This window comes from Equus quagga, chromosome 7, assembly GCF_021613505.1.
Source record: "Equus quagga isolate Etosha38 chromosome 7, UCLA_HA_Equagga_1.0, whole genome shotgun sequence".
Taxonomy (NCBI): domain Eukaryota; kingdom Metazoa; phylum Chordata; class Mammalia; order Perissodactyla; family Equidae; genus Equus; species Equus quagga.
Genome location: NC_060273.1, coordinates 35,781,388 through 35,803,074, shown reverse-complemented (window position 1 = coordinate 35,803,074; position 21,687 = coordinate 35,781,388). Strand labels below are relative to the sequence as shown.

General features: G+C 45.0%; 1 protein-coding gene across 12 annotated transcripts in view; it reads right to left on the bottom strand.

Annotated features, from left to right (window-relative positions):
- Positions 1-21,687, bottom strand: part of ZNF789 (zinc finger protein 789) — a 33,797-nt gene that overhangs the window by 3,877 nt on the left and 8,233 nt on the right. For 3 of the 12 annotated variants that reach the window (XM_046667013.1, XM_046667015.1, XM_046667014.1), the window contains exons 5-8: positions 19,745-19,813; positions 5,963-6,040; positions 3,040-3,166; positions 491-604 (exon numbers count right to left, since the gene is read on the bottom strand). In XM_046667013.1, the coding sequence (XP_046522969.1) occupies positions 491-604; positions 3,040-3,166; positions 5,963-6,040; positions 19,745-19,813 (388 nt within the window). The other 9 variants (XM_046667019.1, XM_046667020.1, XM_046667025.1 and 6 more) reach the window with 9 other exon arrangements.

Below are 21,687 nucleotides of genomic sequence, written 5' to 3'. Positions count from 1 at the left end.
GGTAGAGGGATGTGAAAAAGGGTAGAAGCAGCAATCAGGTCACAGCAAGTAGTTAGAAGTAGGTATATCAAGAAACACCGAGGGAATATGAAAAACAAAACGAAAGCAAGGGAACAAGAGAAAAGATAAGAAATGAGGGTAGAATAAAGGAGTATCTAGGATGGCATAAGAGCTGTCAGGAAAGACCAGACCAGCTGCCTCAGAGAAGCACTTTACCGCACTAGAAAGAGGAGGAGCTTTGCAGACTTGAAATTAATTCCCAACTCGCAATCCACTGACTGTGTAACAGATATCTTAATCTTTCAGTTTCTCTATCTGGAAAATGGGGTGATGGTCACACCTACGGCCATCAGAGGGCAGTAGGGACGAACAAGTGGGAGAACATATGCCAAACACCTGGCTCAGCATCCGGGACACAGAAGGGGCTTCATTAACGTTCCTTCCCTTCCGCTGCAAGATTTCCACTGGACCGGGTCTTCTCCTCACCCACCTGGGCAAGCACTACCGGAAGCCTTCCTAGTCCCAGCTCTTGGCAGATCCAGCATCCACGGCTCTTCCCACTGCTCCAGCTGACAGATCACCTCAGGTTTGGGAAACTGAAATCCTACTCACGGGGAAGTAAATGGGATGTGGTGGTTAGTGAGTTACAGAGAGATGTCCTAGAGCTCAGCTGCACCCCTCCGGGTCGACAATGGCAGCAAAGATAAGGAGACTAATCAAAAGGGCTGGTGAGAATAGAAATCGGCACAGTCTTTGTGAAAATCTGGCAATCTTTACTGACAGCCTGAACAACAGCCACAGCCTAGGATGTGGTGATTTCACTCCTACAAATACAGACGGTCCCTGACTTACAGTTTTTTTGACTTTAAGCGATATGTATTCAATATAAACTCTACTTCAAATTTTGAATTTCCATCTTTTCCCGGGTTAGCGATATGCAGTATGACACTCTCTCGTGAACCGCAGCTCCCAGTGAGCCATGTGATCATGAGGTCAAACAACCAACACACTTATAACATTCTGTACCCCAACAACCACTCTGTTTGTCAATTTCAGCACACTTTTCAATAAACTACATGAGATATTCAACACTTTATTATAAAACAGACTTTGCTTTAGATGATTTTGCCCAACTGTAGGCTAATGTAGGGGTTCTGAGCACGTTTAAGGGAGGCCAGGCTAAGCCATGACGTTCAGTAGCTTAGGTGTATTAAATGCATTTTCAACTTATGATATTTTCAAATTACAAGGGGTTTATCAGGATGTAAACCCATCATAAGTCGAGGAAGACCTATACAGTGTAAGGAAAAATTAGGACAAAGATTAATGTACCAGAGATGTTCGGCAGAGTTATAACAGAGCAAAACTGGAAATAAAATAAACTAAATGTCAACAGGGGAATCATTAAAGTGTAACATTTTAACACCAGGGGCAAAAAGTATTAGGCAGATAAAAATCCATGTGTTCAAAGAATATTTATTAAAATAAAAAAACTCCCTATATATTTTAAAGCAGACTACAAAACTCATGTAAAGTATGATCCAAATTTTATTTTTAAAAACTATATATGTGTGTGTATATGTATATAAGCGTACATGTATATGAAAAGATGAGGGAAAAGTACACCAAAATCTGAACATGGATTATATCTGGGCAGTGGGCATGTTGATGATTTTTATTTTCTACTCTATCATTGAAAAATCATTCGGTGATATATATTAAGAGATTTAAAAGCGCCATACTATTTAACTCCAAAATTCCACTTCTGGGAATATATCTTGGGGAATAATCAGAAATTGATACAAGGACTTATAGTCAGAAACATCCATTGGAACATCATAATACAGAAAATGATAAACACACGAGCAAATTAGCAAACAAAAAGCCAAGCTGAACACCCCCAATGGGAAAATGAAATATTATGGATCATACAGTAGACTTATATTATGATCAATTACTATATTTGTGGGGGCTTTTAATAACAGAGGGAAAATGCTGATGCTATAATGTTAAGTTTTAAGGGTTTATAGAATTATACAAAGAATACGCTCAGCTACATTTTTTACAAGCATAGGGGGGAAAAAACCGGAAGGAAATCTTCCCAAATAGTGTTAGCCCTGAATGTTTTCCCCGGGCCTCATACTTTCCTATACCTTCCATGATTTCAAAGTATGCTCTTGTAATGCTTTTAAAAGGAAAATACACATTAAAAAATCCAGAGGTGGGTAGACAATCACACAAGAGGTAGTCAAGACTCTATGCCAAGAGTGTCAGTGGGGAAGTCAAACTGTGGCCCCAGAAAGAAAACTATTTATTGAGGAAACTCCCACAGTAGGAGACTCTGCATTGGAACAAGACAAAAGCAGGCTCCTGGGAAGATGGAAGCAGTGAAGGGTTGGAAATGAAGTCAGTTAAGAAGCATTTTCTGGGTGCCCAGTGATGTCGCAAACAAGGAAGGAACCCAATTCCAAAGAGAAGAAAGAAAAAGACTTTTCAAGAGAAAAAGAAGCTAGCCTTTGGAATCCAAATCAGCCATAATCTTTTCACCTCCTAGAGGCCTTATAGACGGGAGGATGCAGGGGCACGGGGGGACACAGATTAAGCAGTCCTGACTTCTAAAACAAAAGGAAACTACTCATTGTCCACAATCCCTTATTTGAAAACCTTGAGACCAGATGTGTTTCAGGATTCAGGAATTTTCCCAAATCTTACAAAGGTGACTTGGTGTGTATATTTTCTATCACGTCCCACCCCCACAGGGTTTGGAACTGTACTTAATCAACCACACTCATATTTCTGACGCTAAATATACAGATACAAAGACCAAGTGGGAAAAATAAGGATGACAAATAGCTTCCTGTAGGATGAAATCAGGTTTTACCACCTGATGACTTCCAGTTGGGTCTTGTAGCCAAATGAGTTATGAAAAAACTTCTGGTTTTCAGAGCTTTTTCCGATTTTGGAATTGCAGGTGAGAGACTGAGGACTCGTGCAGACACTCAGAGAACTCAAAGCCAAATCTTCAAGTCGAGTCCTTACCCAGCAAGATCAGGTTTCCGTAATTCTCCAGCATCACATCTCTGTAGAGGTCCTTTTGAGCCCAGTCGAGTTGGTTCCACTCTTCTCTGGTGAAGAACAGAGCCACATCCTCAAAGGACAGCAACTCCTAAAAACAAAGTGACTAATTACAGCTTCCATTCTTACAATAACTTTGTGAGCTATTATTATCATTCTACAATATTCTATTTGATGACGTTAAGTGACTTGGCCGAGCTCCTTCAATTATTAAGTAGATTCAGGGCTCAACTCAAGTCTTCTGACCGTCAGGCCATGCTCCTTCTTTCTTCTATACTACAGTCAACAAACTTTTTCTCTAGAGGGCCAGATGGTAAATATTTTAGGTTTCTCGAGCCATTTGGTCTCTGCTCAAATTATTCTGCTCTGCTGCTACAGCACAAATGCAGCCACAGACAACAGAAAGCGAATGGGCGTGGCTGTGTGCCAATAAAATGTTACTAACAGGTCCAGGTCAGTTTGCTCTATACAATACTACCTTTGACAAATAATATATTTCTTCGGCTCCAGGTTCCCTTAGGAAAAAGATGGCACACTCAAATGAGGTTACTGAGGATAGGTTAGTGAGCAGACTATTCACAAAGGAATGGACAGGCTTAAAGGAAACCAAGAAGGCATGCTGAAGCACACAGGGACTGGCTATCATGGGGAACCATTACCCACGAGGTCTGAAGGGGAAGGTAGGAGAGTGGTTATTGGAATCCAGACAGCTGTTGGAGAGGGAGCAAGACTGGAGGCCGGGGCCTTAGAGGAATGAGGCCACTATCATCCTGCAGCCCAGCAGGGAGGGAGCTGTAGGAATAAACACCCAACATCAATTTCCTCCAGGCCTCTGGTCCCCTGACCCCCTCCATTCCATTTCCAAAAGCCAACCAGGAGCCAGAAGGCAAGGGAGCCCACTGATGGTAAATATAAAGGGCAGCTTCCCAGGGCACAGACCAAAGGAGGGATGAGTGGAGAGAGATCCAGAGGGGGCAAACAGAGATTCTTTAGCACAATGTACCTGGTAGAAATTTCCATCTGCAATTGTGTGTTCAGCCCCTGTGGGCTGGGAACAGAAGGTGCCCCACTCACACACTCTTGCAGCTCTTGGAGCAGAGAGGCCATGTCTGCGCCCCCCGCCCCCCTCCTCTTACGAGACATTGTGTGGGTTCACAGGGTGTTTGTGTAGGGAAGGAGCGATCATTAAAAGGAAATAGGCACCCCATCTGAGAAACTTCACGTAGCTAGCTCCGCTCTGAAGACAGACACCAGAATCTCTCAAATTATCTTTCTTTCCTCCGCACGAAAGCTGACTTCCAGGGTTACGGTTTCAAGCCCTCTCTCCCACCATCCCCAATGGCCCTCCTTTACCACAGCTGCCCTGCAGGTCTCCTCAGCCTGACCCCAACTCAGTGTTTGCATTCTCGGCAGCTACGTGAAAGTTAACAATCGCTAGGGCATAACGTGGTTCCATCTCCCATCAAGTTCTCTCTGTACATTTAGGTTTATAGTTGGGCCCTTAACGTTGCTCAACAATTCTGGCTCTCATATTTCTCACCAGTGGTACTCTACACCCTTATCACTCTTGTTCCTTCATGAAACACTTACTGAGCACTGATAAGTTGCTAGCCTTCATGCTATATGCCAGTATAAAAATGAATAAAGCTTACAGCTCCTGCAGAGGCCACAGGATATAGTTATTCAGGCTGTGCACTGCTCACGTCTCGAGGATACCATTCACATTACAGTTGTGTGAATGTGTCCCCCTACAGCTGCTAAGTGCACAACCTGTACAACGGCCTAGCAGCCTTGATCTCTGCTCTAGGGAGTGAATGGTCCACGGTGGAAGATGGAGAAGTCAAGTTGGTAATGATTCAGAGGTCAATGATCCCGTGGGAGGTAACTAGAGGGGGCTGTGAGGACATGTTGCTCACCCTCACCCCCTCTCTTTCAGGGTGCACTGCCCAGTTACATCCCAGAAAAGAGCCACAGGGCACGTGGTCTTTAACTCCTCTTACACTCCCACTATCTTCCCTAGACATTACCCACATTTTCTCTCATCCTCCTCTCTTCTCCCTCAGAGGAAGTGGTTGCCCTTCTAGAAATCCCTCCTCCTCTGCCTTTGATTCCATTCTCTCACGTCTCCTCCAGGGTCTCAATCTAAAGACGATGACTCTTCCTTTTCGATACCTTTACCCTCTTTTCCCTTGTGATACTGTGATTTACAATAAGAAATATATATTTGGTCTTTATTCCTGTTTCTGGCACAGAGCTCCTAAAACTCTTAGAATTTCCTAAGGCATAAGAACAAAGGAGCATCCTTTTGGTCTTTTGACCCAGGTTTCCAAAATAGCTCCAGAGCCATGTAAGTGAAAAGAATGTCTCGTTACTCATAACAACTCCCTTTCAACCACACCTAAGTTCATGTTAATGATGTGACCTCTGGAAAGCTCCTAAGGATGGGGGCTGGTTGCCAGGGGACCACCCATGTGATTAGATCTTTCATCCCCGCTCCAACACCTTTGGGGAGGAGAAAGGAGCTGGAGGTTGAATGATTCCATCAATCACGCCTCTGTAACGAACCTCCATAAAAACCCCAAAACAGGGGGAGGTACTGGGAGGCAGGGCGTGCCTGGAGAGAGCATGGAAACTCTGCACCTCTTCCCACAAACCTTGTCCTGTGCATCTCTCCTATCTGGCTGTTCCTGAGTATATTCTTTTATAATAAACCAGTAATCTAGTAAATAAACTGTTTTTCTGAGTTGTGTGAGCCACTCTAGCAAATCAATGGAAACCAAGGAGGGGGATGTGAAAACCTCCAGTTTATAGCCAGTTGGTCAGAAGCACAGGTGACAACCTGCCACAAGGACTATACTGAGGAAGCGGAGGAGGACCCACAGCTCACCTTCCACCGGGCTGTCAGGAACACAGCTTCCATGGCCTGGTCTCCGAGGTGGGGCAGGATCCCAGCCATCAGGCTAGGCTGAGGGAGAAAAAAGAATGAGTAAGGCCAGCCCGACATTGAAGCTCTCTCACTAGGCAGCCCTGGGACAGGGAATTCCAATGGGCTCGACAAATTTCAGCTAATACAGTCACTGTGTTTGGTGTTGGGAAATGTGATAAAATGAAAGGAGCCACTAGCATAGTCTTTTTAGGAATTTCTGAAGCTAGCTCAATTTCCAAAGCTTTATTCAAGTGAACCTGTGGCTCTGCCCTCCGCTTCTCCCTGGATTATGTTCTGCAGGACCACACTGAGAGACGGAACACACAAAAGGACCAGAGCTAGATAAAAATAGAACTCTGACCCACAATGTGCAGCAACCAGCCCAGAGCCCAAACCACAACCAACGCAGCAACAGCCCCCAAATCAGGACCTGCTCAATAACTTCCAGCTTATCTCTAATGTGCTCCCCCTACTCCGATTTAAGACCAACAGAGAAAGTCAAATATGCTCCCCTACCTATAGGATGTCCGCTACCATCTATCTAACCTGCCTCCAGCTTTCCCAAGCCAACAACCTCTAGACTGGGCATATCTGAGCTTTCCCCTTTCTCCCCACTCTAAAATTCTCCTTTGCCTGCCTTTGAGTCTCTGCCAAACACAAGCGATGGTGGCCAACTCCTATGCTAGAGCAGGCTCTGAATGAAGTCTTTGCTTGGGGTGGTCACTGGGGTGGTCCTCCTTTGTTTCTACATCATACAGAATCAGCTCAGAGTGTAAAAATGATTTTAGGGCCGTTATCAAAGATTTCAGGCTATATATTATATACAGAGAGGTACTCACTGTCTAAAGAAAATTCAGAGAGCTTTACCTGATATGAATGTTTTATCGATGGAGAAACAAACTGTAAAGGAGGAGACTTCAAAACTGAAAGTGTTCGAAGATGGGCTCTCAGCAGTTCAGCTCAGTGTATAAAGCATGTGAGGGGTAGCAGAACATGCCACCCCAAAATACGACTGTAGGAGCTAGGGACACGCCATCCCAAAATAATCGGCTGTGGAATATTGGTTATTTTGAGCTGCAGGCACTTGAAAAACCGCAAATACAGAGAGGCTTTCTCTCATGGAATTAAGAAGGACCCCTAAAAGAGGAAGACACAATGGACTCTGCGTGGCTAACCAGGCCCTAAAAGAAAACAGTCAAGCAGCCACGCCAGGACTGAGGTGCAGCCACATACTCTGTTCTCAGAAAAACCACAAATCCTATCTGAAACCCAGCGCTCCTTCCTGACAGAAGGCCAGAAGCCCGACACAGCTAATTTTAGAACACTAGTATCCAGAGGGGAACCAAAGAATCAGAGGCCTTTCAACACAATCCCTGGGCTCTGTGGTTTTGCCTTTATAAGCTCTGCCCTCGCACGCCCTCCCTGGAGCGTACTTTTGATTTGTTCTGGAGGCTGCATCTCCCCGGTTTGCAAACTATATGAGCAACAACGTTTTCCTAACTAAATTCTTGGATTGTAGATATTTTTATTGACATTCTGAACTCCCCTTATTTGCCTAAAAACAGATCCTCCAAAAGGAACTCAATTATCATAAATGACTTCCCTGGGAGTTTCATCAACCAGGGAAGATTGACTCATCGCAGGAGAGGAGAATAGAAGTCGACACCACACCCAGACAAACTGTCACAAGCCATCAGACCTCCCATCTATTCTTCTAGGGTCCATTCTTCTTTCCTAAGAATCATTTACTCTCCTCCAAGATCCCCACTCCCCTTTCCCTATTAACACGGTATTTAGGTCTGAATTCTAAGCCACTTCAGGAGTTACTCCTTTCCCCCGCTCTGTATCGCCCACGCATGCATGAGGCATACAAGCTAATAAACTTCTGTTTTTCTTTAATCTTTTATTGCAGGGGTCTCAGCTAAGAATTCAGAAGGGTAGAGAGAAAATTATTTTTCTTCCCCTGCACGTAAGAGGAAGTACATCGTTTTCTACTGTGACTGGTTACTAGATGCTTGCAATCCTTCGAGAGGAGCAGCACTGTACAAGTTTACTTGTCTGTAGCTGATTGGCTAGGAAGATGCAAGGTCACCCTGATGTCAAGAAAGCTTTAGTTTCCTTTAACAATAGATAGAGCCAGCATTTGGGGGAAATTAGGACAGTTTAGGTTTCGGTTCCCCGGCGATGGGTGGTTGGCCTAGGAGTATTCCCAAACTGTGGTCTCAATTTTGGTTTAACACTATAAATGCAATATTGTTACTCTCAGGAAGCACAGTGATGGAATACAGAGGATTTTCTTTTCTTTTTTTCCTTGTACTTTTCTGGCCACCAGTGAACCTTGGTTTATGTAATTGCATTTTTAAGAAAGTCCCTCACACACTGTTCACGTTCCCTAAAAACAGTTTGGGAAACCCTCTTTAGCAGGGAGGGACCCCAGAAAATGTCCTGATCAATGGCTCCCCGGTTGGGGAGGGGCCTCATCCCTTTCACTATGTAAACTATATTATCTATTGCGAACGCTTTGCGTTTGGAAGTCAGACTCTAAAATGCCATCTCGCAAGGGTAAAAACAAGACACCAGACCCCAAGTGGAGTCACTCATGCTAAGCCCCAGTCACCACACCAGGAAACTTTATACTTCACCTAATTACACTTTCGGCCTCTCCCAGGAGTGAAATCTTAAACTAGTCCATCTGGAACTACCTGGTCAGCACTAGTGAGGTCATCTGCCTGAGAGACTCCTGCCAGCCCCTAACGGCAGGTAACCTTGCCACAACCAATCCGCTTTTTGCTAGTGTAGCTTCCTCGACCCGCTCCCTTCCGTCTGTAAGTCTTGGACTTTGCACAGCTCCTCGGGGGCTCCTTTCCATCCGCTACATGGGATGCTGCCCATTCACGAATCGTTGAACAAAGCCGAGAAAATCTTTAAGATTTACTCAGTTGAATTTGTTTTTTAACAACAATAATGGGAACCCCTTAAACTTTTAATCGCATCTCGTTTTCCCCCATAACCAAACCAAACCAAATAACAGGATCAATCGACCATTCATTGATCCGACTCTGCTCTTCCGAATGCTAAAGACCTGACACAGCGGAAAATATCCAAAGCTGGCGTCTTCAGGAAGACTCTCCATCAATGCAACTTCCCCTGAAGGCCCAGGGGTCTCTCGAGCCCTGACACCTGCCCCGCCCAGCCCATCAGACTATCTCCTTTCTCCCCAAACCTGCTCCGCGCCTCCGACTCTCCGCGGCGCCGCCTCCTCCAGGAAGTTCTCAGTGCCCACCTGCAACGGCCATAGGGGCTGGGCTCCCCTCTCGAAAGGCCGGGACGAACCGGGAATCCACCCACGGTCGTCCAGCTAACTCCCACCTGAGGGCGCGAACGCGGAAGGTCCCGGCGCCTCTCATTCGTCCCATTAGCGCGCACCGAGCAGAGCGGCCCCGCCCGCGTACCTTCTAGGAACCGCGGAGGCTCCGCAACTCTCTGGTCAGGTTAAGAGAGCGGCGGCCTCCCCTCTCGCGCACCCACGCCCCCGGCCCGGCCAATCAACGGCCGCAAAGGGCGCCAGCTCGGCCACGTGACTTCCAGGCCCGCCCCGGCTGGGTCCCGCCCACTCGGGCGTCCAGAATTTCTAGTAAGGATTGCCGCGGCTTTTAAAAATGCTGCTACCAAAACCCTCCTCTTTCACACCAACTGCATCAGTATCTCCAGGGGTAGCACCTCGTGCAGTTGGGTGTTTGTAAACGCTCCTCATGTGAGTTTAACGCAGAGTGACCAACTTCTTAGAAAGCCAACCCTGGACACGGCCATAGCAGACAGAAAACGTATTATGTTGAACATAATGAATTATTATATACGTGTTATTACTTTCATATAAAAATATGAAAAATAGGTATTTATCTGAAATTATTTGGAATTATTTCATTTTCTGTGACATGAATGCTGTTATTTAAGCAAAGCAACAGGACTACCAAAGTGGCAATTAGTTGTAATTGATAGTAGGACTAATTAATCTTTGATAGGATTCCACATGTTTGAGAGAATACAGACCAAAAAAAAAAAAAAACTTTTTGAAGTATTATGTGGAATCTCCCTTTAAGTCTTGATTCCCATGGGTTTAAAAAATATATATATAGTGTAGTGTTTTACCAGTATCATAATAGTTGTTTGACTTGGGACAAATTACTTACCTCCTCTGTATCTTAGTCTCCATACATGTAAAATGAGGAAACTAGTACTATGAATTTCATAGGATTGTTATGAGTATTTAAATGAGTCAATATATGTTAGAACAATGTCTGGCACACAGTAAATGTTCCTGAAATATTAGGGGGAAAACCTTCAGTTTTCCAAACATCTTTAGATGAATACAGATATTCATTGACTCACTGTTGTAGCAGGTGAACTTTCAAAAGACACTTAAGAAAATCAGAAAAAAACACTCATTTGTTCAATTAATATTTGAGTGCTACACTGTGCCAGGCACTCCTAAATTTCAAATGTTACACATTTCAGTGTTACTCAAAGTATTTAGAGCTTGATCCAGGCAAAGGGCTAGTGATGTCAGACAGAAAACCAGTTGAACTTTTGACATCGTGTTGTGCTAAAGTGACAACACTGGAGACTTGGGGGGCCTCAAATTCAGGGATAGTTTCCCTATCAAGATATTTACTGATATCTGAAGCTACATGGAGCAGGAGGCTAAAGAGCTATACTAAACCATAGGGAAAGGAAGAGAGGGATTTTCCAGTCTCCCAGTGTTTACAAGATAAAGACCACTCTTTATCTCATAAGAGAGATCAATAATTATAAGTCCTATAAGCAATAGTTTCTATTGCTACTCTTTAAGCTCACTGATCCTTTCAAATATTGTTGTGGGTTTTTTTTTTTAATCTCTAGTTCTATTTATTTCTTTTTATTACCTTGTATTTTTCTGTTCATATGTTTATGCTTTCTTTTAAATCCTTGAGCATATTCATAATTATTATTTTAAAGTCTTTGTCTCCTAATTTCATAATTTCTGTCACTTCTGAATCTGTTTCTATTGACTGATTATTTTCCTGGTTTGGGGTTACATTTTCCTTCTTTACATATCTATTAATTTTTGATTGGATGCTAGACATTATGAATTTTACACTGAATGTTAGAATTTGTTGTCTTCCTTTAAAAAGCATTAGAACCATACAATCCAGAAATTCCACTTCTGGGAAAATACCCCAGAGAGTCAAAAGCAGCAACTCAAACAGATGTTTGTACACCCATGTTCATAATAGCCTTATTCACAATAGCCAAAAGGTAGAAGCAGCCCAAATGTTCTGGACAGAGGAACAGATAAACAAATTGTGGTCTCTCCATACAAGGGAATATTATTCAGCCCTAAACAGAAAGGAAATTCTGACAAATGTTACAACATGGATGAACCTCAAGGGCATTATCCTAAGTGAAACAGGCCAGACACAAAAGGACAAATATTGTATGATTCCAGTTATATGAGGTCCCTAGAGTAGTCAAATTCACAGAGACAGAAAGTAGAAGGGTGGTTGCCAGGGGCTGACGGGAGGGGGAAATGGGCTTAGTGTTTAATGGGTGCAGGGTTTCAGTTTGGGGAGATGAAAAAAGTTCTATAGATGGGTAATGGTGATGGTTGTACAACAATGTGAATGTACTTAATGCCACTAAACTGCACACTTAAAAATGATTAAAAAGGTAAATTTTATGTTATGTATATTTTTTCACAATTTAACAAAAAACTTTTTTTTTTTCCTGGCAGACAATTCAAACTACTTTCAGATCAGCTTGACTCTTTCAATGCTTGTTTTTAAGGTTTGTAAGGGTGAGTCATCCCCAAAAGAGTATGATCTTGGCTTGAATGCATGAGCAGATCTTGAAGTACTCTAGGGCTACTTTAGTACTTTTACTAAATCATTATCATTAGCATTTTACGAAACTATTAGCATTATCTTTCTAGGATCTCTACTGAATGCCTCAGGTGTTCCGTGAGGACTTTCTATTAAGGCTGGCCAGGACATGAACATCTCCCAGCTGTGTGAGTTTTGAGAATTTCAGCTTACAGTTTCCTGCGTGTTCACTGGCTGGCATTGAGTCTGCTAGGAACAGACTCAGAGAGGCTCCCTTATGGAGATTTCCAGAGGGCTTTCTCCATGTAGCTTTCAGCTCTCTAGGACTCCCTACCCAATTCCCAGCTACCTCTGCCTCCTTGAATTCAAGTCCCTGTCTCCTCAACTCAGAGAGCCAGCTGTCATCTGTTTGAGTTCTTTCTCCTTTGCACTGGGGTCTAGAAAGTGCCTCCAGTTGGAAAGCCAGAGCAATCATAGGCCTCGCCTCATTTATTTCCTTTTTCTCCGGGATTTTGGGTCTGTACTGCCTGTTGTCCAAGGCCTGAAGACATTTTTTCATATATTCTGTCTAGGTTCATAGTTCTTTACAATGCGTCCAGTCAGTCAGTCCAGTCCTAGTAACTGCATCACAGCCAGAAGAGGAAACTTGGTATAGTTTCAATGTGCATTTCTTTTATCATGAATGCAGTTGAAATTTTCATGTTTAAAATCTATTTGCATTTTTTAATGAACTGTCTATATTATATTTGGATGTTTTTCTCTTGGCATATAGTTTATGGATTTTGGATTTTGAGACATCATTAGAAATATTTCTCCATTCCGAGGTTAACTTTTTAACTTTTTTGGTTTCTTCTTCTTCCTCTTCCTCCTCCTCTTCTTCGTCTTTTGCTTCTGCTTCTGCTTCTTTAATATGTAAATCTCTAATCCATGTGGAGTTTAACCTGGTATGTGGTGGAAGTTATGGATTTAAATTTAGTCTTTTTCCAAAAAGTTATCCAGTGATGCAAAACAATTTTTTTTAAAGCCTGTCCTTAAATCATCCCATTTGCAACAGCATGGATGGACCTTGAGGGTATTGACATTAAGTGAAATACCCCAGAGAAAGACAAATACCGTATGATTTCACTCATCTGTGGAAGATAAACTAGCACATGGACAAAGAGAACAGTTTAGTGGCTACCAGAGGGGAAGAGCGTTGGAGGGTAGGTATCAGGGACGAAGGGGCACATTTATATGGTGACTGATGAATAATAATGTACAACTGAAATTTCACAATGTTATAAACTATTATGACCTCAATTAAAAAAATCTGCTCACAATTAGCCCTCTGCAAATATCTTTTATACCATAAATTTAGTAAAAGTGGGGCAGCTTTTCAACTGGTACACACCACTACAGTGTTCCTACCACCATCTATTCTGATTGCACAGGGTCTGTTCATATTGGGTGGTGCCCATGCCATACACTGGTAAATATTTCCAATATTACTCAGAACTTAATGTGCCCTATGTTGGAAGAGTACCTTTATGAGGAGTCTCTGTGCATTTGACATTTCTCATCTGTCTGTTTTCTTAACTTAATGCCATCTAATAGCTGAGTTTTTTTAATTCCCTAATTTTTAAATACTATAGAGTCATCTCTTCTTTAAACATCCCTCAACATTCTTTTCAGGCCTCAGCAGAATGACATAGCACTTGCAAATAAATATGAAGGTGCATAATGTAGCACTTGAGGCTAAAATGGAGAAGATCTCCATAGCCACCTTGGCCTTCCCCTTGGTGCTATGGTGAGTGGGAAGAAAAGAGATCCAGTCACTGCAGAACACCAGCATGCTGAATGTAACAAACTTGGCTTCAGTGAAAGTGTCAGGTAGGCTCCTGGCCAAAAATGCCACAATGAAACTCACAAGCACCAGCAGGCCCATGTAGCCCAAGACACAGGAGTAAGCAGTGATGGAGCCCTTGTTACATTCAATGATGATGACACCTGGCTCAGAGTGAGATTCCTTGTTTAGAAATGGGGGAGAAGTCCCCAACCAAATCCCACAGATTGTGGCTTGGATCTGTGAGTAGACAGGAACAATAGTTTTGAGGGTTGTGCGTGCCACACACATCCTTAGCCTACTCCCAGGCTTCTTGGCTCTGAACGCTAGGACTACCATGATGATTTTGGCCAAAACAGAAGAAATAGCCACAGTGAATACAATTCCAAAACCTGTTTGTTGAAGGAGGCAAGTGGCTTTTGTAGGTCGAGAAATAAAAAGCAAAGAACAGAAGAAGCAGAAGATGAAAGAGATGAGGAGGGTGTTGCTGAAAGCTCTGTTATTGGCTTTGACTATGGGAGAGTCTCAGTGTTTTACAAAGAGTGCGAGAACTAGAGCTGTGAGGATGGACAAGGAAATGCTCACACAGGCCAGAGCCATTCCCAAAGATTCCTCAAATGATAGAAATATTTCTGCTTTCGGGAGGCAGTGGTTCCTCTGCTTGTTTGGATATTAATCGTCTGGACACTTGACACGCTGTCTGAGTGTAAGTAAACAAAGAAGGAATTTATCTCTTGCAGTCTATATTCTCTCTCCCCATGCCAAGACAATGATTATAGCAATACATTTCTTTTCGTCTGCAAACTACGATTCTCTGCTGCATGGGAATTGCAATGCTAAAAATCTTAGAAGTGAATTTCTTTCCTATAAATGAAAAGATGGTCATTAAGAGATGGTCTAGTACATTGGTCATTTTATGGTTTAATCTGAGCAACCGTTATTCTACTTGGTGATCTTCTTTTAACTGCAGGTAACAATTCAGACAACTATAATCACAACGGGGAATATCTATTAGAGTTGATCATCTAAACATATGTGCCTTATATTCATTGCTAACTTTCTATGGCTCTTAGGAGAAAAGTTAACGTAACCTTCAGCGCCATGCATTCCTTGGGTTCTGCCTTCTTCACACACTGCTTGTCATTACTCTCACATCACTTTTGTGACTTTAGCCACACTGCCCATTCTTTTTTTTTGAGGAAGATTAGCCCTGAGCCAACTGCTGCCAATCCTCCTCTTTTCGCTGAGGAAGACTGGCTCTGAGCTAACATCCGTGCCCATCGTCCTCTACCTTATATGTGGGACGCCTGTCACAGCATGGTGTGCCAAGTGGTGCCATGTCCACACCTGGGATCTGAACCGGCAAACCCCGGGCCCCCAAAGCAGAACGTGCGCACTTAACCGCTGCACAACAGGGCCAGCCCCCACACTGCCATTTCTTTCTCCTTTTTCAAATTCTTGCTCGTGGAGTAAGTCTAGCCAGCTGACCAATCTCAGAATACAAACTTCCCACATCTTGAGGGTAATCTGGATGGGCCCAGGCCATAAATCACCCAGAAACCCCCTGTGAATGCAGGAGAGCCTTAGAAGGACAGTTTTCCCTGCTAACAGCTGTAAGTTTCACACTGACCAGAAGGGCAAGCCAAGGCCCAAACAACTTCTGCCAGATGCTTCAAATTCTCTCAAATGACTTTTTGGTTATCAAAAGCTGAATACTCATCAGTGGTGGCAGACGTCAAGTCCTGGAGGCGTGGCGCTCAGCATCCAAACCCCAAGGCTCTTCTCCACCTGCCTCTGTTTCTCAGCGCAGGCTCTCGGGAGGAGGCAGGACAGGCGTCGGGGGCCCAGGCTAAGGGAAGGGGAAATGGCAGTTCCTTCTCCATTCCAGAGCTTTGCTACAGAATTACTGAGCTCTGTGCTGTCCATCTGTTTACATATCAACCACGGCTATCACCTCTCCGTCAGGAATGTCACCCTCCCCTGCTATTCCTGAGCTCATCTAACTAGCTCTGCCCACAACCACCAGCCCTCCCTGAGGCTGAGGTCTGCCGCCTGTGAACCCAAGGGACCCGTCCCATCCCATCCCGCCAGGGACGACGGGGAGTATTTGCAAGACACTGCTGGGCAGCAGGGAGGGCAGATCACCAGGATGCTGTAGACCACAGAAGTCTCTCATCTTTATTCTAAGCACAACGGGGAGCCAATACGGGCTCTAAGTAGGGGAGGGACATGACCTCTAGAGGGGACCGCAAGTGGATGTGGGAAACAGTGGAGAAGGAGCAGCTGGGGGACAAGCAGTTCAGTCTTGGACGCACTGAACTTGCAGTGCCAAGAGACGGCCAAGGGCAAATGTCAAGTGGCACTGAGAGATGTCTGCACCTCTGAAGAGCAGCCCTGGGCCTGACCTGCCAGCTGGAGAGGCCTGAGCTCACGACGGCGATGCAGCCATGGTGAGGATGAGTCCTTCGGACAGAGAGCACAGAGGAAAGGAGAGCACAGTCCCTGTACAGAGGACCTCTGACACAGGAAGGCCTGGCCCAGGAAATGAGACGGAGAAGGAACGAGAAAGGAGGACGGCCCATGGACAGTCCAGTCCCAGGGCAAAAGGAAGACTGGTCTTCACAAAGATGGTCAGCATGTCATGGCCAACGTCAAATGCTGCCGAGAGGTCAAGAAAGGTCAAGACTGGACAATGTTCTCCAGGTTCTTTACTATTGTTTTCAGCAACATGGGGGTCACTGGAACCCTAGCAAGAGGCACTCAGCAAGCTGATAAGGGTGGAAGCTGAGTGGACTGGGCAGAGCAATGAGAAGGAGGCAAGGAAATGGAGACAGTAAGTCAATGCAGCTGAGAGAAGTTTGGCCTAGAAGGCAAGGCAGGAGGTGAAGCCAAGGGGTGGGGGAACGGGAGGAGATCGAGGGGTCCACACAGGGCCTCTTAAGATGAAGACACCTGAGTCAGGTGTAAAGACTGATGGGGAGGGGCCAGCAGAGAGGGAGGTTGAGGCTGTGGGAAAGAAGGCCCAGCACATGGAGTGAGGCTTTGGAGGAGATGGGAGGAGAGGGATGCAGGGCACAGAGAGAAGCACCAGCTCCAACAGGAGAGACACACCTCCCCTGCTGCTACAAAGGGAAGGGGCCCAGGGTGGGCACAGTTACCAGCAAGTGGGTGGGAGTCCAACTGGGACACTGAGGGCTTTCTCAGCTGACGGCATCTGTTTCCTCAACGACACAGGAGGCAAGTGTTTCGGCTGAGAGTGAGAGATGGGAGCAAGTGTGGCCAGCTTAGCTTTCGGGCAGGACTTGATCTTGGCGCTCTGCTGAGAAAGAACTCTGGATGGACAGATTTTAAGTGCTTTAGTGACAGCAATGAATCTTTACAGAGTCATTTTCAAATGAAGACAGCTGGACGATAACAGTCCCTAAGTTGACACAAAACGAATGAAGGGGCTTAGTGATCCAGAAAATCTATGCCTAGATGAATGAGGCTGTCAGAGCTGGGGCCTGGTCTCTGCTGCCTGGCTCCCAGAGAGCTGCTTTACCTACCTGCGCTCTGCCAAAGAGCCTCTGGAAACGCACCCCTGTTGTTACCGACAGGGTGAGGCTCAGGCCACAGGAAAGATCATGGTTGTGGTGGGCCGTTTTAAGATGGCCACCAATGAACCCCGTCTCCTGCTACTCACAGCCATGTGTAATCCCCAGCCTTGTGTGGGGGCTGGGCCTAGTGACCTGCAGAAAGCCAGGAAAAGTGACGGAGGGCACTGCCAAGATCAATGAGAGAACACTGGCTTCTGTCTCTTACTCTCTCATTGGCTCGCTGTAATGGAGCCAGCTGCCATGTTGGGAGCTGCCACATGGAGAAGCCTACACTGCTAGGAGCCAAGAAAGGCTTGGCCAACAAGCATTAGCTGCACAACTGCCAGTGAGGCAATGGGACCCAGTGCAACAGTCCACGAGGACCTGCAGCTGCCGTCAACCACCGGTGCAGTCCTGGAAACAGAGCCTTCCCCAGTGCAACCCGAAGATGACCACAGCCTTCAAGAGACTCAGAGCCAAAGACCCAGCTAAGCCCCTCCTAGATTCCTGACCCACAGAAACGGAGATGAGAAATGGGTATTGTTTTAAGCCACTAAGTCTTGGGGTCATCTGTTACGTGGCGATAGATAACAATGACACAACACTGATCTGCCCCCACAGGAAGTCCATGGGAGACAAGTTTGCAGCCTTGGTATCAGGGAGAGCAGTACTTCTCCTAAACAAGTTATTTGCTGTTTATCTTATAGAAACAATGCACCATTTAAATGACCATATTTTCTTCTTTGCTTTGGCTACTAGGAAGCTCAGAGCCAAATCTGTATGTACTTCTAGCCACTGCACCAGACCAGAGAGAATGCAGTCTTTCATCTTCTTAGCTGACCTTTAGTTTCCCTGTAAGGAGATCTTGTTACCTGTTAACACATATCTAAAACCCTTCTGGATGTCGGCAGAGTTTGATGATATTAAGGAAGGGAGTATGTTTTTAAAATACTCCTTATCTTTCAGAGATACATACTGAAACTTTTATGGAGGAAGTATGATATCTAGGATTTGCTTGAAAATAATCCAGGGCAAAGAAGTAGATGGAATTATAGATGCAAGAAAACTGGCTATGAGGGGTATGAGGTGTTTCTCTCCAGGGGGAAAAAAGAAAATGTTCTGGATTTAGATAGTGGTGATGGCTGCACAACCCTGTGACTATACTAAAAGCCACAGAAAACAAATACTCTACGATCTCACTTATACGAGGAATCAAGAAAAAAAAAAACCTCATAGATTCAGAGAACAGATTGCTGGTTGCCAGAGGTGGTGGGTGAAATGGGTGAAGGGAGCCAAAACGTACAAACTTCCAGTTACAAAATAAGCAAGTCACGAGGATGTAATGTACAGCTTGGCAATTACAGCTACAATACTTGTATCTCGTATTAGAAAGTCGCTGAGAGAGGAAATCTTCAAAGTTCTCATCATGGGAAAAACAATTCTGTAACTACGTATGGTGACAACGTTAACCAGACTGATCATGGTGAGCACCTCAGAACTATATGCAAATATAAAATCATTATGTTGCACACCTGAAACTAATAGGATGTTGTAGGTCAACTGTACCTCAATATAAATAATGGATCGCAGTGTGTGTGTTTACTACTGGACTCACAATTCTGTTCTCTTGATCTGTGTGTGTCCTCATGCCCGTACCACACACTCCGATCACCATAGCCTTCTAGGACATTTTGGAAGCAGAAAGTGAGTCCCCCAACGCTGTCCTTTTTCAAAATGTTTTTGGCTATTGGTGGTCCCTTGTGACTGTATATGAATTTGAGGACGAGCCTGTCCATTTCGGCAAATAAGGCAGTTGGGCTTCGGACAGGGATTGCATTGAATGTGTAGGTCAATTGGACTGCCTATACATCAGCTTCCGCAGACACCATAATGCTGATATAATCAAAAAGATTTTTAAAAAGTGACTTGACTTGTTGAAGGATCATGAAAGAAAGGAACAGGATGCTGGGAGAGAAACCGGAAGAAAGAAAGAACCACCGAGTTAGAAAGAATGGTTAGGGAAGCCTTCACTGAAGAGATAACCCCTGACCTGAGGCCCAGGAGGAAAAGGGGAGCAAAGAAGAGCATTCCAGGCTAAGGGGACGGCACGGTCAAAGGCCCTACGGCAGTCAAGAGGAGGGCTCGCTCCAGGGACTGAGGGCAGGGCAGCAGGGCTGACTCAGAGCCTGGCAAGCAAGGGCAGGGAGGGGAGAAGGTGCAGCAGGTGAGGGCAAGTTCCAGAATGGCACCAGGAAACTGATAAGCACGGTTATCTCCAGCCAGTGGGACTTCTACTTTTCACCTTATTCCTGTCTCTGCTTCAGAATCAATTGTTTTAGTAGTTTTACAAAAACCTGATGTGAAAAATCTACCCACCCCAAGACTGTGAAAATAAAGAGAAGCTTCAGTTTTGTAGCTATCAAAGAAAAGCCCGTTTAAAAACCTGGCACAGTAATGAAATGAGCACACTTAGATGGACAATACTCACTGCTAGTGAGGATAGGAAGAAAGCGGCTCTCCTCTCCATTGCCGCTGGCAGTATAAACTGGTAAAGTATCTGGAAAGCAATTGAACAATACGTTGACAACAATAAAAATATCCTAATCCTCTGACCCACTCACGGGGTTTATCCTAGAGCAATAATCCAAATGAAAGCAAAAGCTATATATGTACACATGATAAATGTCACAGTATCCCCAGTGGCTGCTGCACTCACTCCCCAAAATAGTATGCCTGCTGACAACAGGGTGATGATTAAGTAACGACTTGATAAAAGGGTTAACGGATTAATTACCTATGGTAAATTAATCTGACGCTATATCACACAAATATTAAAAACCGTAACTGTGAAAACTGATTGCACCAACATGGAAAAATGTTTTATGCAAATGATAAAAGGGCATATAAAGCCACACCTATGCTACGACGACAGTATAAAAGATGTACACAGAGGAACAAGGACTGGAAGGAAACACGAGACAGTGAGCAAAGATGATCTGATGCGGTGGTAGGATTACTGAGGATTATACCACATTTAAGTCTTAATTTAAAGGCCCTCCCTTCAGACAAATATCAAACACAAAAAGATGAGATTAACTATACAAGGTTGAGAAAGCTTCTCTCTCATTCCTCTCTCCCTTACCCACATTCTGCTGAAATCAGCTCAAGTTGAGCTCCCTTTTGGTGCCCTTGTTTCTTCTTTAAAAGGCTCAGCACTCACTCTGCAGAGAGAAAGGCCCTTTGTTGAGGGGCAGCTCTAATCCTCCATCCATCCTTTTGGCAGTTCCTGTCCATGGGAGCTGGGGTGAGGGGAAATGGACTGGACAAAGAGAATGGTGTCCCCAGGAAATGATAAGAGTCAAAGTAAGGCACGTGGTTCCAGCCCCAAGAGCCCTATAGCTCACATCTGCATACGGCCCCTCCCAAGGGGGTGTGAGGGGCACTATCTGTTTGTCCATCCGTGCCCCATCACTAGAACAGACTTCTCCTTTGTCCCTTAGGAACAGACTATGATCCTGACCACACACAACCTATAAAAGACAAACAAAGCAGAGGCTGATGAGAAGTCTCTGGAAGCCCAGTGTCCTAGTCGAGGGATCCAAAGCACTGTAGCATTCCCTACTCCTCCTGAGCCCTGAGGGGCCTGGATCCAGGCAGGCTGCCCCACACGGCCTCCACATCAGATTCTTTCTCAATCCACTGCAGCCTGGCTTCTGTCCCACTGCACAGAAAGTGCTCTTGCTAAAGGAGGGTGCCCGACATCCTAAGAAGCAAACCCAAGAGCTCTTCCATCGCACTGCACCCCCGAGGAACCACTCCCTCCTCCAGGAGCCTTTCTCTTCCCCATCCCTCTCTTGTGCCTCTCTAAGAGCTTCCAATGTGAGTCACTAGCTCCGCCTCTACTCCTCACCCTTCAGTGCTGGAAGCCTCCTCCAACGTCTGTCTTCTGCCCTCTTCTCTCCTCACTCTTCACCCTCCCCTGGGAGGCAGCATCTGTTCCCAAGACTTTCCCTCTCCACTGTACTCTGTTACGTCCAGTCCCCAAAACTCTACTGAGTTCCAGATCTATTTTTCTAACAGCCTAATGAAAAGCACCTTTAATGACTGCTTATCATGCCTTCCACTGTGCTAAGACAATATCCAAGACCATCTAACAAGAAACTGAATCTCAGAGAAGGTTGGTAAGTTGTCCAAAGTCATCCAGTTACTATTTGGGGAAGCAGGGACCTGAACTCGCATCCATGTGACTTTGAAGCCTGTGCAAGAAGCACTACACTCTACCGCAACCCTAAAAGCAGATACACTCTCTACTTCCTCCTTGCTTCCCCCTCCGACCCACCCCAAGCCCGCTCCTCCTCTGGGACTCCCCCATCTGGGCTGAGAACATCAGCAGCAGCTCTTTGGCCTGTGGAGTCATGCTCGACTCCCTCT